This window comes from Misgurnus anguillicaudatus, chromosome 4 (genome assembly GCF_027580225.2).
Source record: "Misgurnus anguillicaudatus chromosome 4, ASM2758022v2, whole genome shotgun sequence".
NCBI classification, from domain to species: Eukaryota; Metazoa; Chordata; class Actinopteri; order Cypriniformes; family Cobitidae; genus Misgurnus; species Misgurnus anguillicaudatus.
In genome coordinates, this window is record NC_073340.2 from 24183608 (window position 1) to 24208847 (window position 25240).

At 39.6% G+C, this 25240-nt stretch overlaps 1 protein-coding gene across 3 annotated transcripts in view; it reads right to left on the reverse strand.

The window, feature by feature from the left end:
- Positions 1-22743, reverse strand: part of nrg3b (neuregulin 3b) — a 204939-nt gene extending 182196 nt beyond the window's left edge. For 2 of the 3 annotated variants that reach the window (XM_073867023.1, XM_073867021.1), the window contains exon 1: positions 20755-22743. In XM_073867023.1, the coding sequence (XP_073723124.1) occupies positions 20755-21595 (841 nt within the window). In that variant the 5' untranslated portion in view covers positions 21596-22743. The remainder of the gene's footprint in view (positions 1-20754) is intronic. The other variant, XM_073867022.1, reaches the window with a different exon arrangement.
- Between the last annotated feature and the right edge of the window lie 2497 nt (positions 22744-25240).

Below are 25240 nucleotides of genomic sequence, written 5' to 3' on the forward strand. Positions count from 1 at the left end.
AGTCCGCCACAAAATTAAAATTGACCACCACAAATAGATGTTTGCACATCGCGTTTCTCACTACCTCTGTCTCACATGACAGTTTCTGTAAACACCCGTGGCATCGGTCACGACCCAAACCAAACCGTGGGGTACTATGCAAAAGAAAAAGGCCATTAGTGTAGAGATCAGCTAATTTGCATTTTAAAGGACACGCCCAAAAACGGCACATTTTTACTCACAAATGATCTATTTTGAGCTAAAACTTCACGTACGTACTCTGGGGACAGAAAAAAATTTAAATCTTAAAAAAGTCTTGTGAAATGTCCCCTTTAAGCTTAATAGTGATCTCTCCAATATTTATCCATGGCAACATACAGATAAGCACAGTAAATTTAAATATCGTAATTACATCGATTTCATTTACATTTATGCATCTGGCTTAAAACCAACTTACAGTGTATTACAAGGTATAGATTTATTATCATAAAAATTTCATAAAACCCTGAGCCAGAGACAAGAACCAGCAGCTTGGGGTTTGTCTGATGTTCCAAACCAAAAGAAATTCACCATGGGAAAGACACAACAAGAAAAGATAAAAAGTCAAAATAACAATAAAAATGAAATCAGATCGGAAACGAGTCAAGGGGGTTAAAGACATACATGAGAGGACAGAAACCAGAGGGATGCCATTCCGATCCTGTCCCTTCTGAAAGAGTAAGCGAGAGGGATGCAGAGAAACAGCCGACACATGGGAAGTTAGAAGATACACTTTACTCAGCACAAAGCCCCAGGGTTTTAGGACCAGCAGTAAATGGAGAGTGACATTTTAAACAGTATGCATAATGAATAAACCCAAGCATGGAGAAAAACAGAACCGAGGCGTAGCTCCACAGCTGCCACCCAGCCAGTGATCGAATGAGCGTGTGTGGCCAGACTTAAATACGCTTTTAACGCTGCCAAGGTAGTACGCAGAGAGATTTAATTCACTGTGTTAGACAGAATATATCACTTTGATCTCAGGACTAAGAGGAACGTGGACTGTGGCATTCCTTTGTGTCTGAAGCACAGTGCCGGTCAAATCAGACCATCAGGCACAATGGCCTCTGAAGTGCTCTCCAGATTACACATGAGTAGCAGAGAGCATTTTGTGATATGGCCTGTTATGATTCTCTTATTGACTATAAGAGGACCGAGTGCCGATCACATCAGCTCCTCCCGACCAGCAGGGGGAGATAGCGAGCGGTTTAATATCACATCCTCGACATGCATCATTCAGGCGTCATCCGCTGCTAAGCAGACCTCACAAAGGCAGACATGTGGAGGGGCTAATCCTCTTAAACTAGATTTATGAAAAAGCAAGCATGCTGCAAACATATCATATAGCAACCAATTCCACATATGTCTGATGTGTAGTCAAGTCTTAAGCATCTGGTCGGCAAAAGCAGAATCAAATTATACAGAAAGTGTGTGGGAAAGATAAACAGATCTAATGGAGCACCAAGAAAATGCGACAAACAAGACCTGGGGTGAAATCTGGGACAGGGCATCCCCTCTTCTGTTTGAGTCAGCATCCCCTGTCTCTACAGTATACTGCTGGTGGAAAAAGGAGTATGAGACTTTAATACATTTGATATAAAATATTCAAGCCTCATGCATTAATCTGCCATTCCCCTTAGGCTCTGAGAACAATGTTTGCCTCATGCAGTTCTTAGATGACAAAAGCAAGAACTCCACCTGCTTCTACTAAAGAAGTCTGGAGACATCTCGGCGACTTGCTCGGCTGGTACATGACCTGCTACCTTTTTGCTCACATAAGCACTATTTCTTCGTGAAAAATCACATAAATGATCTCTTCAAAAACGCGTCAAACAGAACAAATGGAGACTTTGGCTGAAGTCTGCTTCACAGATGTTTTTCGTGAGAAACAGACTGCAGTAATCTCACATCTCTCTCGCTCTCTCTTATAGAGTTTCAGAAGCTGTCACAAAATGTGCTCAGTGCCATTTTACTTTTGATAGGACATAAAGTGATAAAGATGCGATGAGAAGTTTCAGATTTTAGAACAACTTTCCTATATGCGAACCAGGTCTGTACCCGCAGACCCCCTATTTAGAGGACAGGTCTAAAATCTGCCCCCCATTACCTCCAAAACAGTGCAACAAAGGAAAACAGGAATCAGGAAAGGACCACGAACCTTGAAATTGGGTCACCTTAAGTGTTAAATTGGCTTTCGCCGCCATCACAATGATCTTATTTTATTCAAACATAGATGCTTGTCTCCTGTGTGTACTGTAAATGTAGACCAACTGATTACAGCTCCTACCTATCCACAATGAGAAATGACACCGAGCACCCAGAGCCATGGCCAAAAGCAGAGCAGACTGCTGTAGCCCTGGAGGAGTCGAGAGCTGGCTTATCTAGGGCACCAGATTCACAGCTGGCCCCATCTGGACAAACAAGCATTGCAATCTCCTTCCACCTCAACCCTCCAAACACACACGCGCGAATGCAATCGTGACATAATCTACACACACGCAGCATTTATTGAACAGCAAACGTACACATCAGCTGCTGAAGATTAGACACTGCAGCAGACCCCCGTGTTTTTCTTTCAGATGCACCTCCAGCCATCGAAGGGTTCGCCCTGGGCCTGACCTAAAGCAAGATGAAGCTTGTCTGAACCGCGCACAAACAAAGAGAATATATTTAGTACAATACCCTCTCCGTACCCAGACATGTAAAAGGCAGGCTCATTTCGCCTCTCTCCCACACACCCATTCTCTCTTCAAAAGTCATATCGAGACGTATTGGCAATCTAGCCAATCTTCTAGCAATCTAGCACAACAAGCGTCTCCGAGAGGCCTTTGACATTAAGCATTGAGAGGCAAGCATCGCGCCCCTTACCTCTATTATAAACATACTGCCTGCGGCTGTTTTGCTGCTCTCAGGACAGACTGAGCTCCTGACAGAACAAAATCATCCATTGCTACAGCTCATGTCATACAGAGCACGCTCAGCATAAAAAGGCCTGTGACTGGCAAGCTGAAAACATCACCTCATGCAGACAACTACAGCTGCCAGAGCTGATGATTCGAAACCAACACCCAAGGTGCCAAAAAGGCTTCAAATGTCTTTTTTAGGTAAGTTAGAGAACGTGAGTTAGTAGTTGGTTTGTTCAGGGAGTGAAAGGATTAGTTCACTCAATAATTTAAAAAATGTATGTTAATTGACGCACCCTCTGGTGTTTGGTTTCAGTTTTGTACACTCTAAATTCTGATGTTTTTTTTATTTTTTAAATATGCTCATTTTCCAGCTCCTCTAGAGTTAAACATTTGAATTTTACCATTTTGGAATCCGTTCAGCTGATCTTCGGGTCTGGTGCTACTACTTTTAGCATAGCTTAGCACAATCCATTGAATCTAATTAGACCATTAGCATCGCGCAAAAAAATAACCAGAGTTTCGATATTTTTCCTATTTAAAACTTGACTCTTCTGTAGTTACATTGTGTACTGACGGAAAATTAAAAGTTGCTATTTTCTAGGCAGATATGGCTAGGAACTATACTCTCATTCTGGCGTAATAATCAGGGACTTTGCTGACATAATAACATGGCTGCAGCAGGTGTAGTGATATTAGGCACTGCCCGAAAATAGTCCCCTTGGTTACTTTCAATAGCAGCAACTTTAAATTTTCCGTCGGTCTAAGTACACGATGTAACTACAGAAGAGTCCAGTTTTAAATAGGAAACATATTGAAACTCTTTGGTTATTTTTTTAGCGCAATGCTAATGGTCTAATCAGATTCAATGGATTATGCTAAGCTATGCTAAAAGTGGTAACTCCAGACCCGGAGATCGACTGAATGGATTCCAAAATGGTAAAAATCAAATGTTTAACTCTAGGGGAGCTGGAAAATTAGCATATTTAAAAAAAGTGGAGTGTCTCTTTAAGGAACAGTAATGTACCCAAAAAGGTACAACATTGTATATCTGCACAAAATTAGGGTACCACCTCAGCGACCTCAAAGAGGTCTACAATTTTAGGTAAAAATCTTCTTTTTACTGTTCTACTGAAGGAACACCTACATTTGGGTGGCCTGAGGGTGAGTTAACTAACAGGAAATATTATTATGGGGTGAACTAATGCTTGAATATTTGGTTTGAATCTAATTGTGAAGACGGTAATCTAATCCTTACTCGTAAGCAATACAGATAGATTCTGAAGTAAATGTCTGACATGACATGTTTTAAATTACATCATTTTGCAATGGCATCTTTTTTATTTTAATAAAAATATCAGACTATATTTATCTATATTAATATTTTGCTCCACTTGTGAAGTATACCTTGTATTAATCCACCAAAATCCAAACACGGGTAATAAAATCACTTTGCCTTTTGATGTTTATGTATGGTAGTTCCACCGAGACGCTCAGTTTTTTCTAATCTCTAGACATGTTTGACACAAATATGCACAAAACACAGCAAAGTAATTTGATTGTCGTAGGAACAAAGTATATTTTTAATATAAAATAATGCGAAATGACACACGCAGCTTGGCAGGTAGCGAGTGTGAGCTTTGACGTGGGAGAGCCCATTTTGTTACTTTTTACTTTGTGTAAAAAAATACATTTAATAATAAAAGGTAAAAATAAATATACTGGTAAGAAATATTTATGGCCAGTAACTTTTCACAATTGGCAGATGAGTGTGGCAAAAACTTTATTGTACACCCAGTGTATACTGCTCCTGAATATAAAGTATCTTAAATACGAATAGATCTTGCCTTTAAAAAGGAGCTGTAGGCCTGAAAGGGAAACCCATCCATTTAACTGTGACTTTCAAATCTCAAAGCTATATCTCTCCTTAATCTTTATTATTCCCTCTGAGCGTTGCTAGCCCGGCCAGTCGGATGGAAGGGTGAACTGCACTGTTGCCGTTTCTAAGTAAGGAGGAGAGTCACTCACAATGGATACATTAACTGTTTTCCCATGCAGATGGCTGAACGATTTCTGGAGGGGAAACACACACACACACACACACACACACACACATACACTAAGGTGGGGAATGTGTGGGAAAGGCCACCAGCCTTGATTTGACTTCAAAATGCTAGCAAAAGCACATCTTATCATATTCCTGCAGAGCAATGTGCCACGCTGGGATCAAAGTGCTTCTGTTTAATGTTGAAGGCCCCGTATGCACAGCCCTCGGTGAAAACTGGAAAGCGGTCCTGCAAATATTTGCAGAAATGTGCATGTTTGACAAGGTGAAAGGAGAGGAACTCTTGTCGGCTTTAATAAAAGTGCGAGATGAACGGCAGGGACATGTAAGCATCAGTTCTGCAACTCTCGGTGTGACTTTAGTATACAGTACTTCAGTGTGTGGTATATACAGTATGGTGATGGCAGGTGGAAAAAATTCTGGCTATATACTGCATGCATACAAACTCACACTTACAGTAGTTAAAATTTCATTTTTTTTTTTTTTTTGGTGATGTCTTATCTCGTATAGGGAATTAATTGATTCAAGACCACCACTTGAGCCACCCCAAAGGATAAAAGGACCCTGCGGTCAAATATATTCATGACTAGATGAAAGTAAAAATGAACTTGCTTTGGATTCAACTCCTTTGGTCTTTACATAAGAGGCAAAATTCTTGCAAACCACCTTAAAACTAGTAAAGTGCCACCCAGATGCTGATAGAAAATATGAGTGGCACACAAATGCTTCATGACGCAAGCATGAATGCAGCAATGGAGCTGTACACTTCAAACCCGCGTCATCTCAGCTGCGTGGTCAATCTCTCCACTCACACATGCTGTCAACACAGCATTAGACTTGCCAGAAACAACAAAGCCCAGCGATGCATAAGGCGCATGGTGAGTCATTTACATAAGATAAACATTGACCCACTCACTAGTCAACTATTTGATTACTTTTAAAATTACGAAAGAGCACTGAAGCACACAAAAATAGCAATTAAACATACACATTTGCATTTACACAGGCATTTTAATTCGAAATTAATGCATTTTACGAGAATGTCAGAGTCGAACCAAGTTGTATAGTTGCAGTTGCAGTTGCATTAACAGGCTTCCAACCATAATGCACGTACGCAGCATGCGAGAACCTTATGGCAGCCGCAGCGCAATAAATCTGCCGTCTGAAATCTTTAAGTAATGACATCTGGGCAGCGCCTCAAGGGAAGCTAAATGCAATTGCAGAGATTTTTTGCAGTACACTACCCGGTAAAGGTTAATAAGCAAGCTGAATTAATGACAGCTGCCAAAAGCAGCTCAAAACCATGCCGCTACTGTATAAGCAAACACCTCACGTCACTTTCAAAAATAAAGAGAATGCATAAAACACACTCCAAACGTCCCAGAGGAAAACAGCATTGCTCCGAGTTTGCTCAATAGAGTTCTCAGTTATGTTTCATTTTCATTTGTCGCAGAGTTTTTTTTTTAAATTGCAATGAAAATACAGAAATAAGACTATTTTTTACTTCAACCTATGGTACAATGTCAGAAGAAATGGTAAGAAAAATGGTCCCTAGCTGTCACTGGGGCAGGATTCTTTCAAAAATACATCTAAAGAGTTCGTATTAGTACCTCTGAGGTAAATATTGGTACCAAATATATACATATTTGTACCTAAATAGTAAATATGATATGCGACCTTATGGCGCATTTCCATTGCATGGTGCCCCACGGTTTGGTTTGGTTTGGGTCGGGTCAGCTCACCTCACTTTGGCGTGGTTAGCTTTTCCATCGAGTTTAGTATCACTTTGCAGTGGGAGGGATTATAGGCGTGTCGTTATATTTGCGCTGCCTGCTGTGACATCATACAAGTGAGAGCGTCCTTGTATATTCCCATACAGTTATTTATTTCTCAGTCCGCCACAAAATTAAAATTGACTACCACAAACAGATGTTTGCACATCGCGTTTATCACTATACCTCTGTCTCACATGACAGTTTCTGTACAAACACCCACGGCGTCAGCCGACGGCACTCCGCGGAGCCTCAGTTAGGTTGCATTTAAGCATAATGCTGACGTGCTCGTCGCAAATGTTCCGAAACAAACTGCAAGTCTGGAAAAAACTGTTATGGTGTCACTGATTCTCAACCTGTGGATGTTTTTCATTGCTAACTGGGAGTTCGGGAACTTATAGCAGAGCACAGATGACAACATATTTGCTTGAGACAGCGCAAGCTAGCATTGAGGTAAAGCTTATCTTTTACATTATAGCGATGACGTGACGATTCTATCAGACCAATCAGTGATCTACAGTGTTTTCGCGTCACGTTTGGTATCAGCTCGGGTCGCTTGCAACCCCAACCGAGGTGGTACGAAAAAAAGTATCGGATACTACGTACTGCACCCAATGGAAAAGCTCCCAAAAGTAAGCTGACCCGACCCAAACTAAACCAAACCGTGGGGTATTATGCAATGGAAAAGCGCCATTATACTACAAATCCAGCCATAAGGGTCAATTTTTTTAAATTGAGATTTATATATCATGGAATTATACTGTATATGTAGTCACATTAGGGACTTTTTAAAGGGTACTACCCCAATAACACTATTAGCACAGCTTAGAAAATTTGGAAAAATAAAAATGGGGGAGTTCAATGGTATTTCATGCATTCTGACTTATTAACACAGTTTAAGAGTTGTTTCCTCATGCTAAACAAATGCAAAGTGTCAAAAAAGCTGTTGGATGTGTTACAGAGTATTTCTGTGCTGAACGAACTTTTTTTGATAAGGGTGCGTAAGTGCATATTATATAAACGACACGAACATGTAGTAAATCATAAGTTATCCAATCAGTGTCTTACAAAGTGTTGACTCGGAGTCGCTCCTCCCGCAGCTGGTAACTCCTTCCAAATTGTTTCGTACGTTATCAGAAAGACTCTGTAAAGCTAAGTCTTTTATGAATCTGATAAAACTAACGATTCTTTGGAAAAATGAAGGTTGTAATAAATTATCAGTAGAATATTGCACGCCTCTTAGCCAATCAGATTCGAGAACCAGAAAGAACTGTTGTATAATACTCTATAGGTACTCAAGATTAACATCAGATACACAGAAACAGCGTGTGTTATGGGCGCATTAAATGAAATTATGGTGGTTCATATTGCATGTACTTGTTTGTGATATCCTGAAACTTGCTGATAAGGTTACTGGGCCTTTTCTCAGTAGAAACATTAGAGAAGCATGAGACTTAGAGTCTGTCCCATTTGCTCTTCATGAAAGCTCATTGCTGTTTAAGATAAAGAACAAAATGTATAGAAGCTTTTAACCCCCCCCCCCCCCCCCAAAAAAATAAAACAATACAGTAGAGAATAAAGAAGTAAACAGTCCTCGTTTCTGGAACAACAAATCCTACCAGAAGGTACATTTGTAACTGAAGGTAAATGAACAAACTCTATGTCACGCACAGTAAAACACTGGAGGTAGAGCATCACTCCGGAGCATGTCTGCGTCAAAGTACATCCTTTGTGTTTTATCACCGTGCTATTTTTATTCACTTTGTTGCATGTTCACATCAAACGCATTCCCTGCGCCAACCTTCCTTTCCGTAGGCTCGTGACAGGTGCTTTAAGAGATGCCGGGTATTGTTTGTGTATAACTCAACTATCAATGATTTAATATTTCACATCAAATAAAAAGAAAGAGATGTTGCGAGGAGAAGATTCTCAGCAGAGCATCCTATTTTATAATTCACGCTGTTGTCTGACAGGTTGAGAAGACCTCCGTGTTGACTTGAGTCGACTACATTTCTCACTCTCGTTATTCAGGAGACGTTCAAAGTTTGCTTTGGGGTGTGACCGGGATATGCTGGCGTTACAGATCACAACTGGAGGAACAGAGGAAATGACGGAAGATTAGAGGAGCGTTAAGTGTTGGCTTTTTATCTCCCCGAGTGTGTTTACATTATCCTGCCGAATAGGCTTTTATCATGCAGGGATGGCATATATTTGCTTCTGTCCTGGACATCTCTCCTCATATCCACTAGGCATACATACAGTACACAATCATGCACTTACACACAATGATAGAAGACACACACACACAGGCTCACATGCATTGACCTAATAGCTTTTATACTGAGCTTATGCAATATTTATCCTCTAACCGCATATATTTAAATGTATATACATGTATATTAAAGATAAATCCAAAAAGCTTACAACAAATACTACTTTAGGCGGCATATTCTTGCATGTTTCACACTGGCACGCACACACATACATAATAAATGCACAATTTCAGACAATTTTCGAGACAATGCATCTTCTAGCAAAAGTAATCAATGTATGATTACAATGTTTGCAGCCTCATTTCTGATGGGTTCATAACTCATTTCATTATTTTCTCTACTCGTTTAAAATGTTTTTTACAGTTTCCATCCTTATGCTAAAATCATTCTATGCTTATTTACGCACACATATTAAACTCCTTCACAAATGAATGCTCGGTAGTATCACCCTGATATTGTTGATATTATAATTAATAGTATTTCGGTTTGGATGTGTAATTTATTAAATGCCTTTAGAGGCTTTCTGCATATAAAAGCTCAATGTTAGAGACAAATCTTGATTACATATACTAAAAAAAAAAGATTTGTTGGTTCAACTTAACTTCCCCGCCAGCATTTTTTTTTTTAAAGTTGCCAGCCAGCGCCAGCATTTTTTTATGATTTGTACAAAAGTTTGATGCCTTCCAGAAAATGTTTTTCATTAAATATATAAACATACAATATATCAAATGAAAGAACAGACCCACTGCTTTAAAAAGCACTAAAAAGTTAAGTTACCTGTTTGCCTTAAAATTTTTAGTTAATTTAATTTTTTTGAAAATATGCTCATTTTCCAGCTCCCCGATATTACGCAGTGCCGAAAATAGTCCCCTGCTATTGAAAGTAACCAAGGGAATTATTTTCAGGCAGTGCGTAATATCACTATGCCTGCTGCAGCCATGTTACATCAGCAAAGTCATTAATTATTAAGCCAGTTTGAGAGTATAGTTCCTAGCCATTCCTGCCTAGAAAATCGCAACTTTTAATTTTCCGTCAGTCTTAGTACACAATGTAACTACAGAAGAGTCAAATTTTAAATAGGAAAAATATCGAAACTCTGGTTATTTTTTGCGCGATGCTAATGGTCTAATCAGGTTCTATTGATTATGCTAAGCTATGCTAAAAGTGCTAGCGCCAAACCCCGAGATCAGCTGAATGGATTCCAAAACGGTAAAAATCAAATGTTTAACTCTAGAGGAGCTGGAAAATTAGCATATTTTCAAAAAAAGTGGAATGTCCCTTTAACTTAAAAATATTAGTTGACACAACATTATTGCACAACTTTTTTTATTTAACTAATAATTTTAAGGCAACCAGGTAACTTACTTTTTTTAGTTGAACCAACAAATCTTTTTTACAGCGCACACAAAAACAGTTCAGAACATGTGAGGTCAATCAGGCCACATCCCCATCAGAACTTGACTTAAAAAACAGATAAGGACCCTAAAGCAATACACAGTACATTCAGGGATCAGTTAAGCTATTTGTCTCCAGTCAATGTGGATGAAGGGGAGAACCAGCGAGAGCCTGCAGATCTCCATCAGAAAGAGTTCATCTGACAGCGGCCCTCCCAGCAGTCCGGTGAGCCAAGTCCAGTGAAGCCTCCATCCATAAACGCGTACATCATCATTATTCTTCGTGTACTTTAGTACTTCTGTCATCGTGGGCGTTTTGATGTACAGTATAACAGCAGGTGGAGAAACCCTAAATCTCACATCCATCTACTTATCTATCCATTCCGGGTCAAATTGATAACTTGGATGCTTCACATATACGTAATTCAATACAGAGGATATGCAATAACTGAATGTAATCCACTTTACTCTGCCACAGCAATATGCAATAATGTCATGTCATATCTTGTTATGGGACAAGATGTGCATTTCGGCCCATCCATTCATTCATGGATAGCAGAGGCCATAAGAGACCAAATACGAGAGTGCGGCACACACATATCTGTGTGGTTTCATAAGGAGAGAGAGAGACATCTGGGCAGGTGTGAAGCATGGTGTGTTTAAGGACACATCAGTCACATTGGATACATCATTTCGGCATTAACCCCATTAAACGGAAAAACGAGTACAGGGTTCCCACACCTTAGTTAACTTTAAATTCAAAGATCTTTCAAGGACTTTCCAGGTCCAATACCCTCAAATTCAAGGAGTTAATGTGGGGATGCATTTCAAGTGAGAGCAAGGTTACATCGTGTTACCTTTTAAAATACATTGTTACAGTTCCCTTTCGAGGGAACTCACGCTGCGTCACTGCGGTGACACTTTGGGGACGCCTCCAATGGTAAGTGCGTCTGAATGTGTATATCAAATTCAACCAATTGTGAGGCTTAACGACAAAGACAGGGTGACGCGGGAACCAGAAAGTATATCTATATATAACTATAAGTATGCAGGAAGTATGGCAAAGGAGATGCAGCGTCTCGTTCCCTTCTCAGGGATCAACATTACATACGAAAAGTCAAACACAACTATGCAAAAAAGCATTTTGGTATGAATCAACATTTGCATACAGAAGATATAAGCATTTAAAGCGAACAGTTTAGCACGTGTGTTTAAAAGGCTAGACATTTTCTGATATTATACTACACTACACAAGGAATAATACAGATTTGTTTCCAGAAAACCTCTTGCATAAAATGATTCAAGCACTTTCAATGACCTGTATCTATGTATGTATATTTTCAATAACTTCCCAGGGCCTTGAATTATTTCCCTCAGATTCACAAACTTTCAGGAACCCTGGAGTACCCAGCGTCTGTTATGTATATTGTGGGTGCTCATCCTCTATGTGGGATGCTTGAGGGGTATGATTATGTCTCCAATGCATGGCACGTATTTTACAGTCATCAAATAATTTAGCTTTAAATCTGCTTAATCCCAGCTTTAGGCTATTCAGAAATACTGCTTTGTTGGCAGAATCCATTTAGAGTCTAATAAAACAGCTAATTTACAAGAGAACCTGTCAGATGCACTTAGAGGATTTTGCATTTGATCTCTTCATATTGTATATAAATAACTACTTCGTCAGGTATATGGATTATTTTAGGGATACCTGACTTTACTGCATGGTGCTTAACCTGCTTCATTAGAAAGAAAATGCTAATCAACTCCAACAAAAATGTCTACCCTAGTCCACATGAGCACCAAACCTGCATAAAACCCAACCAACCCCAACATCAAAATGCTATGTTATCCATTTCAGTAGACAAACTTCAACTCTATTAGCAAACATGCTCAAACTACTGCTCTGGATCAGGATTTAATTCCATTTCATCTGTGGATTACCAGGGGTTAAAGAAAGTTCCGCATCGGAGCATCACAGCAGTTTCAGAGTAAATGGAAACAAGCAGCTTGTGGCATTCTGTGTTTGTTGTTTGTCATCCTATGATGTCATATGGGTTACAGTCTAGCTTTATCCCATGCTGAAAGATTGCATTGTGGTTAAAAAACATCCGAATATCGTTTCCCGTGGTGTTCCGAACGGGACATCCCCAGCACATTTTAATAGAAGCCTCATTAATCATTCAAGCTTTCTGTCACATGCGTTCTACATGTTTCTCTTTCTGTGCATTAATATTTCAGTCTGCTCGGCGACATCCGTCCCCCAAACTTCCCAGCGGACATTTTGTTCACATAAATCACACAGTGACATTAAAGAAGCCTAAGATGGCCTTCGCTGCCACTTACTGCAAATACACATCGGGGCGCATCAATCTCGCCCCCTCTCTACAGTCGAGAGAGAGAGAGCGTAGTGCTCACGGCACACTAAAATGTCAGAAAACAAAACAAGGCCACTCCTGAGAGAAATGTTTGTTAATGCACAGTTACACACGGACCAAAAGGACAACTCGAAGTCCATTGAAAATGTCACGTCACATCTTGAAGATGAAAAAAATCATCTAATATACAAGACGGAGGCTGCAGAGTATGGTACTTTATTTTGGAACGGCCTGGGAAGTATCATTACTTTTCCGGGAAGACTGAGAAGTACCACCCGGAGGTTTGTCTCTTACTCTTTGAGCCTCCAGCCTTGCGATTGGTTGTTAATGAACATGTGACCATCCCACCGCTGGTATCTGGGGAAAGCGATGTGGCTGCATCAGCTGGATCTGCGCTCCTTTCGTCCCGGGAAAAAGACCTTGTTGACCTCCCTCGAGACTGCACTAAATGGATCTCTGACTTTCTAACCATTAGTCCCAATGTATGATTATATGGTACACCTTCCCCACTGGAGCTCCAGAGGTTGAAGTACACAGTGCACTTGAGTGCATACTATATGTTGGCGCGTCAAAATTATTAATCGCGGTTCTCTTCCATGGCTTTCCACCTAGGAAGGGATTTTCTGGTTACTTTATTTTACGGGCTTTAGGCTGACAGCGATCTCGCGCCTCTGTCCCGATGCTGCCTCCCTTTCATACCTGACAAAATCGGCTCAAGCATGCCGGCTTCTTACTGTGGCGCAAAAAGGTGTGCTTGGAATCACAATGACGCGTCTGTGAAGAAGGCAGATAGCCAGCTGCATATAGAGCACCAGACGCCCACTGACTCCTTACACAGGAAGTAATGAGGCTTGGCTCCAGACCAATCCCTCCCTTCTAACATAGAAAGGACACAGAGACAATCACACACACACATGCAGGAAGCTCAGGCACGAGCAAGGAAAATAATAAATGGATAAACAAGGAGAGATGGTGATGGAGGAGGAAAGAGAACCAGGGATAATATCATACAGTAGTAGGAAGTGTAAAGGAAGTTGACGCGCAGTCTGAAGATAAGGACAAGACGACCAGATCATGTTACAGTGCTGCGGCTAATGGACGGCTATGTGCCATCCTTCAGAACAATGGAATAATAACATAGACATGAATGAGACATTGTCCAGTACGCTCTCACTGGGGGAAGTTCAAATGATGTTATAATCTCTGATTCAGTTAGGGTCCTATAGAATACGTGATACAGTTTCACCCAATTACAATTTGAAAACTAATTAAATATGAGATCATTTTGCATTCACAAAGCCTAAAAGATCCTCAAAGTTCAAGCATGGATGTACTGTCTGTATCAGATTTGTATTGTCTTATTATTTTGCATTATGTAACACAGTACTTTACAGTACAGAGGGTGAAAACAACAAGCAACAGAAAATTTTATGTCATACCAAAACCAGCTAACAAAAGCATATACTGCTAGAAAAAAATGGCTGTCACTGGGGTGGGACCATTTCAAAAAGTACATCTTTGTACCTAAAGACTTCATATTAGTACCTCAGAGGTATATACAGTACTGGTACCAAAGAGTGCATACTGTATTAGACCTCAAATGTACATATTGGTACCAAATGTATACATGGGTGATTCTCACGAAACCATTGAAACACCACGGCACTAATGATTTTAGCTTTAAAATGTGTAATATAGTAACATTAAAAAGCATCAGAATTAACACAATACTGTCTTCTACTATGCACAATGTGTGATTTCAACATAAGAATTTATAATTGTAAATTTTATCTCATTTTCTGCTAAAATTCTCATTACCGCAATGTGTCCGGCTGTGTTTGAACATGCGTTATGTTGTAATTTAATCAAATTAACACAAAAATATTAAGAAAAAAAATGGATGTTTTGCTAGACTACTTTAGATGACAGAAAAAATATTTACTGAATATTCATGTATAATAATAATGAAGAAAAATTAGGAAAATTATGTGTCCATGCCTGATGTTCTCATCCTCCGCAACACTTTTTGAGAACAGTTTAAGCACACATACAGAATTTTAATAAAGTTTGATTTTGAGTGACCAAGCACATGGACCAGTTACTTCAAGATGGCTACCAGGTAAGATCATTTTTTTACAGTTAATTTGAAATATTGTCTTGTCAGAATGCTTACACGACATTTTGATTATCATTACCACAACAGATGCTTATTAAATGTTAATTTAATTAATAGAAGCATAATACTTTGATTTTAAATGCATGTGCAGAATCTCCAAATTATGTTCTTTCAGGTTTGTCATGTCATTTTGAAAATATGTTAGTGTTGATGTTTTCTGACTGTTGCGGTAATGAGATTTTTTTAGGACAAATTTTTTAAATTATGTTACAAAAAGTGTTAAATGATAAGTAAACGTTTTTAAATTAATGTTCCCATTTACTCCAGACTTTGTTTTTCAATGTCTGGTGGGGAAAAAAAGTAAATTTAAGCAATTTTTACATTTTCATGCTTGACATTTTTAAAACCAAGTTTTCGTGAGAATTACCCACATATATGTACCTAAATGGTATATCTTTTTGAAAGATACTGCCCCATGTGATCATTTCATTTTGACCAGTCTGTAATCCTAAACTTTTGACCAGCAGTTTATATCGCTTTCTTATACTCGCTTGTTTTTGCTAATATCTGCATTACGCCGGTTGCACACACCAAACGTGTCAGCAGCGTGTAGGCGTAGCATAAGCAGCGCATGAGGAGAGCGTTTGTGCTTTCACACTGGCTATACTGGTGGTTAGCTGCACGATACGCGCTGCAAGTGAAAAAATCTCAACCTCTTCGAGATGTTTTTTTACTGTCAGTGTAATTTATATAACAGTGATTTGTTAAAGATAAAGGTTCACAGATTGACACAAGATAATAAGAAAGATTCATTTAGTGCAGGGCAATGAGTGAATGACATTCTTCTGGCAACAGTATTTTTTTGAATATTTGTTTCTTTAAAATGTTAAAAAGTGAGCGTTTAAAACACAACAGGCTTTACATTCATGGTTTAATGGTAAAATGTCCCTTTTTTCACGTCAATCCACAAGCATTTAAAGGAGCCATGTCACAAGACTTTTTTAAAGATGTAAAATAAATCTTTGGTGTCCCCAGAGTACACATGTGAAGGTTTTGCTCAAAATACCATATAGATTATTTATTATAACATGTTCAAATTGACACTTTGTAGGTCTGAGCAAAAATGTGGCGTTTTGGGTGTGTCCTTTAAAATGCAAATAAGCTGATGAAATTCAAACACTGATCGCAATGATGGTGGTTTGTTGCAATTGAAACTCAATTGTGCTGTCAATATTTTTTCTCTTTCTCTCTGCACTAAATGGCAGTGCTGTGGTTGGATAGTGCAGATTAAGGGGCAGTATTGTTATAATAAGAACTCCTTATGACATCATAAGAAAAGAAAAATTTCAATGACCTAATTTTCCAGGTGCTTGCAGAGAATGGTTTACCAAAACTAAGTTACTGGGTTCATCTTTTTCACATTTTCTAGGTTGATAGAAGCACTGGGAACCCAATTATAGCACTTTAACAGGGAAAAAGTCAGATTTTCATGCCAAGGCCCCTTTAAACTATAAACAATGCACTGTCACTTTAATTGAGCGCGAGGAGCGCAGCAAAACTAAGACCTGGTGCTGAAACGATCGCTGCACTGCTACTTGTAACAAGCGAGACAATGAGTACAATCCAAATGCAGAAGTTTATTAAAAACAACCAGGCAAACAAGACAAAAGGGTAATCCAAAGCAGTAATCCAATAAACCGGCAAAAAGGTCATAACATGAAACATGAACATGGAGGCAATAGCTATGAAAGCTCGGTAGGCAGATATACTGACAATACTTCGCAATCTGATAAAGAAAATGGCAAATAGAGGGTATGCACGTGACGTCACCTTCGGCGAAAGTGACTGCGGTTTCGTTTTTTTTAATGGTCTGACTAGTTGCTAAACTGATCTCTTGAACAAATGCCTCGTCGAAAATAACAAATGTTTTGGTTTTCTAGGTAATCTATGTGTAGTTTTTTTTTTTTTTGCTTGTTATATAAATAAACTACGTTTAAAGTATTTTATGGAGTTTAACGGAAGTTACGACAGCCGCTTGTTTATGTTGTTACTGCTGAAACCGTCTATACACTGAAAGGAAATGGAAGTAGAAGTAGAATGTGTGTCTATAGTCCAGTTGGGGAGAGGGTGCCACCTGGTGGTGGGATGAATGGTACACTCCCATTCATTACACTACTTCAGCGCCCCTTTGCTGCACGAGTACACACTCCATACGCTTGCAGTATAAAAGCTCTAACTTGTTAACATGGGCACCAAGACAAAATGCTACTCACGCATACGGGTGTGAAACCGGTTTACACAATGATATTGTTGGGTTGGTCTAAAGTAAGTTTATCCCTCTGGCAGTCTTTCTTTTTCCTAAAAAGGTTTCCTAAAAATATTTGTGTGAAATATAAAACAAAAAAATATTGATTCTTAACATCATATTAAATATTTATACACCACTATAACATATTGCAATACTTTGAAAAAGGTTTTTCCCCTCATCCCCATACTGCCATGGTTCCATGCGCCCCAACCACCCCCCCCCCCCCTTGAGTACTGTGCATTCCTTCGCGCTAGGGTGGTCCTTATTTTTTAACTTTTAAAAATTCATGCTCTCACCGCACCAATATGTTTGAATAAATAAATAAATAATTGGGCAACATTTTTTCAATATTAATTAATATTTAGAGGTTGCTCAAGACCTTTGCGGTTTAACACATTCGCGTATTATGTGATACTTTGTGCTAGCATGTATAATTGTTTAATATTATATACTTATGGCATCAATGGACTTATTTGACCATGCTTCATGCAATTAAAACTCCTGTTTTAGTTGTGATATGTCTTTCAAAGCAAGAAAGCTTCAATGTGAATGAAGCACAATAGACAATATACACTGAAACAATGGCGCAAGCAACACGAAGCAAGTCTGGTATACGGTTACTCGGATCAGAAGAGACTGAAATAACTGGAACACAGTTACCCTCCAAGAAGTTTTATGTGTGTTGTGTGTTTTTAAATGGTACAGTTTCTGCAAAAATATGTTATTTTGGAAATATTCAAAGGCTTTGAGCAAACTCTAGATATAGTAGGAACAATTCAAAATTTTGCACAGTGTGTTTTTATTGATATCCTGACACATTTAAGGGGTGAGAGTTGAACATTTAAAGGGGCCATGGCATGAAAATCTGACTTTTTCCATGTTTAAGTGCTATGATTGGGTCCCCAGTGCTTCTATCAACCTAGAAAATGTGAAAAAGATCATCCCAGTAACTTAGTTTTGGTAAACCATTCTCTACAAGCACATGAAAAAATAGGTGTCATAAGGAGCTCTTATTATAATAATGCCACCCCTTAATCAGCACTATCCAAACACAGCACTGCCATTTAGTGCAGAGAAAAGCACAATTGAGTTTTAACTGCAACAAACCACCATCATTGTGATCAGTGTTTAAATTTCATCAGCTCATTTGCATTTTAAAGGACACACCCAAAACGGCACATTTTTGCACACACCTACGGCAATTTTAACATGCTTTAATAAATTATTTATATGATATTTTGAGCTAAAACTTCACATATGTGCTCTGGGGACACCAAAGATTTATTTGACATCTTAAAAAAGTCTTGTGCCATGGCCCCTTTAAAAAAAAAAAAAAAAACATTATAAGGACCACCCTACTTTGTGCGCCCCTCCCAAAGAAAATGTATGACATAAAACATTCTAAAACGTAAAATGTTAATTAAACAAAACATATTAAATTATACAATGTAGTGCCTTATTTTTCTAAGGTTTAATTACACAGAATTCATGATAAATTAATGTATTTTATAAAATGTCATAATATTGGGGCCCCCGCTGGCACAATCTTACGGCCCCCAGTTTGAGAACCACTGCCATACAGAACACAATCTGCCATTTCTACCCACAAAACAAATTCTGATCTGTTCAACAACAACAACACCTTTCCTGATTAATGCACATCTATTCCAAAAACAAAATCTGAACTCAAACCATCTCACCACAGTCCCATGTCGGGTTTCTTTAATATGAAGAAAAAATATTTGACGTAACAGCCTCGCAAGTTGCTTTACTCAACATTAATGGGGTAATTTGTCATAAAGACCTCAGTTTCCGTCCACTGTTCTCTGGCATGCATGCCAAAGAATGGTACACAGACACTGCCAACAAATTTATAAATGAAAAAGACAGCCATGTGTTCTGTAAGAACTCCGACCGTATCCTTCGTCTCTGCCCCGAGGTCTGGGGCTTCTCTTTGGCCCTTCACCCCTCCCTTATCAGCACTCGCCCGAGGCCGCTTTCAGCTCGAGAGCAAATTCACCACACTCAGAAACAGAGAATATGTTGTTTTAAATTATATATAAGCTTCTCTTTACACAAGCAGTTTGCTATGCTCTCGCTGTTGACAAGGGATTGGATGCAGCTTACGCATGCACACATAACAGTAAAAAAAACAAAAATAAAATTCAATAAAAGTCAGCCATGATGAGAATATCGCCCTGGGGCATAAAGATGCAGCTCTCAGTTTGTTTGTTTTCCTCATAAAACACAAGGAAGGTTAACTGCATAGATTCGTATTTGCAATAAACCTTTCAGTGATCTCCGAGATACAATTATTGAGGAATAAGTGGAAGCAGTAATGTGGAAATGCATTAAAGCAATATATACTATTGCCTTCTGGTTGAGGGGCTGTTTGAAGTCTCTGGGCTGGATGACATTCAAACTCTACGCCGGTAAATTGCATTTGACACACAAAATTGATGGCCTATTTTTAACACCTTGCTTTATAAATAAACACCATTCCGGATTTGATTAGAGGAATACATCGAATTAACATGCAGACTTATGCTAATTCCCATGCAGCTCACATACATACAGGCCTATTTCTATTTTGGGGACAATCTGGTAGGATAAGAAAGATGGTTGTTTTTCCATTCGTGGATTTAACATGAACCAATGTGCTGGAAGTCACTTTAGAATTCATGAGATTATCATCATACAGACATACATCGAATGCATGAAATCACAGACGCATATGTTACAATGCAAACACCATTTTCTATTTGCAACCCCTTCCGATCCAAAATCCCTGAAAGAAATCATAATACAAACTAGCACCGCTTCTTCGATTTTATTTTCTAGCGTGTGTGTGTAGTGTCATAGCGTGCAGCCACTGCCTCAAGTCTACCTGCCATACCTACTGCAGTCCTCATATCTTCACTTATCTAAATAGAATCTCCACCCTACGACCTGATCTCCACCGAGAGGACGAGAGCGGCACCCTCTCCAGCTATACACCTCCTCTATTGCCTCTCTCTCTATATCCTTCTGCATCTGTTACCTGTGAGGCAGCTTCAGATCAGACAGAATCCCTGTGCCTAATGATACACCAGACCTAGATGGAAAAAACATACTAATGGTATGGTAAAAAAGACCACACTGGGAGTTATTATTCCTGTAGAACACAGAGGAAGTGGGCAGATCTGTGTCCGTATTACAAAGAGCCGATGAAAATGAAGGGAAGAAAACATGTTCTCTCATTACCATGCAGAACTAATGAACTCAGAAGCGTGAGCACTATCACACTGCTCGGCTGCCTGTTTTGTAATACTGAGCGGATAGCTAGAATGTGTATCTACTCTATTTCGCATGAAGTTTGTATAAGGAAGCAAATTTAACAAACCTTATAGCGTGTGGCTCAAATCATGTCTTTTTCAAACTAGCCAATCACAAACGAAAGGACATTTGGGTCGTCACATGCACACGACCATAAAGAGTTTGCAGACCCACACTCATGCTTATAAATGATTACAAAATAGCACACTTACGTGTCCTAAACCGATGGTGTGGCCGAGTAGGCTTGGTGGCAGGGCCCTTGGAGGAGCGTCCGTGATTCCAGCGCTGCCCGGGCTTCGAAGGGGCCGCAAGGGTGGAGGTTGGGTGGGCTGCTTGGGTGGTAGTAGTGCTCACGGTTGACCCAGTACTAACGGTGGTCGTACTTGGTGGTTCGGCCCATGATGCGTTCTGTCCCACGCCTTCCCCATTGGCTTTTCTGACAGTGGTGCTGCGTGGGGTCACCTCCTTTCCTCCCGGTGGGACTGGATTGGTGGCTCGGGTGGTGGCGGTGGAGTTGGTCACTCGTGTCCCCACTCTGTTATGCAAGTGCGGGGCTCTGTTTCCCGGGCCTCCCCCTAACGCCCCACCACTTCCTCCACTGCTGCTACTGCTGCTGGCCGTGTGGTTGGAGGACTGCCCAATTCGAGTTCTTTGCACTGTTCCTGTGCCCTCAGCAGCCCGGGTGGCCGAACCAGGAGGCACAGAGGGCACTGCGGAAGTGGTTGATGTGGAGCCATCGGGGCCTTTGGGTAGGGCACTGGGTTTGGATAAGAAAATAGGGTCCTGTCCAATGCGATTGGCATCCACCAGGTCAGTCGGGACATAATCCTGTACCGAGCCCACCACAATCCATTTAAGAAGCATCAGGCTGAGGCCCAGGCCAACAAAACCCATCAGCAGGGGCACAACGCAGAGCCATGTTTGCTGGCGGGGCCACACCGCACAGGGGCCACAGCGGAGGGGCCCTGGGGCCCGGGGAGAGGCTTGTTCACCCCCGGGCTCCTCCAGGGTCATGGTCTCCATGGTGGCCCCTAGTGCCGTTCTTTCACTCATGCTTCTGGTGTTCAGGGCCCAGCCAGAAAGCAGTGCAAGCAGTGGGGGGAGCTGGGGAGGGATCCAAAACTGGGCATCTCATTAATATTCACACTCATCCACAAATACAGATACATGCAATATTAACTCATAAATTATACAGCAAACACTTGACTATACATAAACATGTAAATGTTAATCCTATACAATACAGCACAGCAAACCTTAACCGAAAAACACCAACAGTCACGTACACGAGCGCTCACTCATACACACACTCGGTCAGTAACCAAACAGGACTGGGTTTGGGGAGGGGGGAAGCAGGTTCTGTAACAAGCCTCTGTTTAGTTCAGCCTCTCTAGAACCGATGGTAATTCCCAAGATGCTCCATATAAATGCAATAATTAGAAGAAAAAAATAAGTTTGCGGGTGAAGACACGGATCTGTTGGTGTTTTGCCCGGAGTCAAATTTTCCTTGTAAATCCGCGAGTGACTGAGCGAGGGCAGCTCCCTGCTGCAGATCTTCTCTTCTCACAGCTGCATTAACGCGTCGGTCGTCGCGGCTGGCGCAGCCCTGCCTCTGTATGTGTGCGCGAGTGTGCGTCTGGGGAAGCTCAGGTAGCGGCAGAAGCACAGCTCCACTCCAGGAACTGATCTGCGTGCCTATCTCTCTCTCCCCCGACACAACGCTTCGTCCCTGGCTACGCGGCTCCAATCTTCCCTCTCGTCTTTCCAGCGGTGCTTCGACGGATACGGACAGCCGGTAATCCACACCACGGAAGAGAGCGGCAGAATGATGTACTGTGATCAGGCAGAGACCACTGGGAGGGTAAAATCCATCTGATCCCTTTCTCAATCCCTGCCCTCAGTTCTTCCCTTCTGACAGTGCACATCCGAAGCTCTGCCACACATCCATCATTGCACCAGAATTCAAAGGCAGTCCTGTCTCTGGTTTGCTACATTCCCACACTGAAAGACTCAGACCTTGGCAGTAATACAGGCATAGAGAATGCATGAGAAGCTCGAGAGAGAGAGAGAGAGCGGAAACGAGAGAGAGAGAGAGCGCAAGCGATAGAATGTACGACGGAGAGAGAGCAGAAGAGGAGGGAGAGAGAGAGAAAGAGTGTGTGTGGGTGAGCAGGGAGGGGTGGAAGAGAAAGCGCTGCTCTGAAAACTGATGCGGCTGCTTTACTAAGAGGCTGCAGTGTGTGTGTGGTTGTCTGCATGTGTGTCTGTGTGTTTTCTGCTTGGTGTGTGTTTTACAGATGGGTGTGAATGATACTAGTTTTACATTTCTTTAGGAGACGCTCTTTTTCTTTCATCTTATTTGTCTGCATAAGTCCAGACAGACGTCCACTGACTGTGTCTGTGCTTTCATCAGTATGTGTGAATAGACAGAAGAGTTTTTTTTTTTAAGAAAACGATCCGGCTGAGTTTTAGAGGCAGGATGGGTCGGAAGGTAAAAAGAGGAAGAATGGACAGAAGGCAACTGAAAGAAACTGCTTTAATAAAGCCAGCCAGCAGTATTTAAAACAAATGCAACAGTTAAAATCCCTCATTTAATCAACGTTAAAGCTTATATCAAAAGACGAAAAGATATTTATTTTGATTCATGCATTTGGCAGACAATTTGATCCAATGCGACGAACAGCCCAGCACACAATTTAGCATTTACAAAAAGTCTAATAGCAATCTAAACCCAACCCAGATGTCTAAGCTAAAAAAGGCCAAATTTGGGCTGTCAGTGTAAATGTAATAGTAACCCAGATGTCTAACCATAGCCCAAAACATATAAAATAAAATAATAAAAAACAAAACATATAAAATAAATTAATAAAAAACAAAACATATAGACGGTTTCATCGGACGCACGTGATACACGTCTGGATCCGAACTTTTCTTCCGGTTTCGTTTTTTTAATGGTCTGACTAGTTGCTAAACTGATCTCTTGAACAAATTCCTAGTCGAAAATAACAAATGTTTTGGTTTCCTAGGTAATCTGTGTGTTGTTTTTTTTGCTTGTTATATAAATAAACTATGTTTAAAGTACTTTGTTGTTATTTATTATTAGCGGAGTTTACCGAAAGTTACGTGCGGACCGCGACAGCCACTTGTTTATGTTGTTACTGCTGAAACCTTCTATATTATAAAATAATAAAAACAAAACATATAAAATAAAATAATAAAAAACAAAACATATAAAATAAATTAATAAAAAACAAAACATATATTATAAAATAATAAAAAAACAAAATATATAAAATAAAATATATAAAATAAAATAAAAAACAAATAAACCAAAACAATAAAAACAATACAATAAAAACAAAACAATAAAAAACTAAACAATAAAAACAAAACAAAAACTAAATAAAAAAAGGCTAAATTTGGGCTGTCAGTGAAAATGTAATAGATGTCTAACCATAAATAAAATAAAACCATAAATAAAATAAATAAACAAATTAATTCATTAAAATAAAATAAAATAAAATAAAATAAAATAAAATAAAATAAAATAAAATAAAATAAAATAAAATAAAATAAAATAAAATAAAATAAAATAAAATAAAATAAAATAAAAAACAAATAACCTTGTAATCACTGTTGACTTTGCTTACATGATGGAATATTATACATCTTGCAAGTATTTTGGCAAAAACGACATGTAACCAATTTTTTTTGGTCTAGAAGTGGGTTACTGGGGACTATAGGTTGAAATGGCGGCTATTGCTTGCTGGGAGTTAATAACAAGCTATACATTCAATCAGCCATATGAGTTCTCTAGGGAATTAAACCCATGACCTTAGCGCTGCTAACACAACACCCTACAGAAACAATGAGCTTAAGGAGCACAGCTGAAACATTTTAATGTTTATATAAAATTAAGCAATATTTAAACGTAAATAAATATTAGTATTTAAATTCAAACCTTATTTCGACCATATTCCTGGTCATCTCCCTCCTTAGCCAAATTTAAAACAGAATGCAAATAAGATCAAATATATTACAACTAATGTTTTGTCTATTTAACATTTACATGTGATTTTACTATAAATTCCCACACATTTGTGAAAGAAATGTACAGCCTTTTTAACTCATTAAAAGGTAAATTCGGTTCAGGCATTTCTCCAAGAACCTAAGAATCTGCTTGCACACATAACACCGCAATGCCAAAAAAGCAAAGCTTGTGAAGTTATTGTTATGGCAACCATTGCAATACGATTTGATGCAATATAAAATAAAGTTGTTACAGCTTTCCTTCCCTGCAATGTTATCCATCTGAAAACTACAAACGAAACCAGGGACGTTAGCCAGAAGTATCTTAAGGATACCTCATTTGAAATCATCGAGCCTTAGTTGAAACCAGGACATAGTTAAATTTTTTAGTGAATTGGAGAGACACGAGGACACACCTCATAAAACCGGGACGTCTTGTCACTTTACGCAACAACATTCGAGAAAGAACAGCCACACAACCACAGACACAGATCATTTGCCCCCAATACGCAGGAAGGTTAAAGCCCTCATTCAAGCACATCCCTTTGCAAACAATCAATAGGAACTTTTATCAGACTCTTTCCTCTGGGGGGCACTAGACTGTGAACAAACACCCACCACAGATTTGGTCACTCTCACGCTCAAATTGACAGGATTTGACTGACAGAG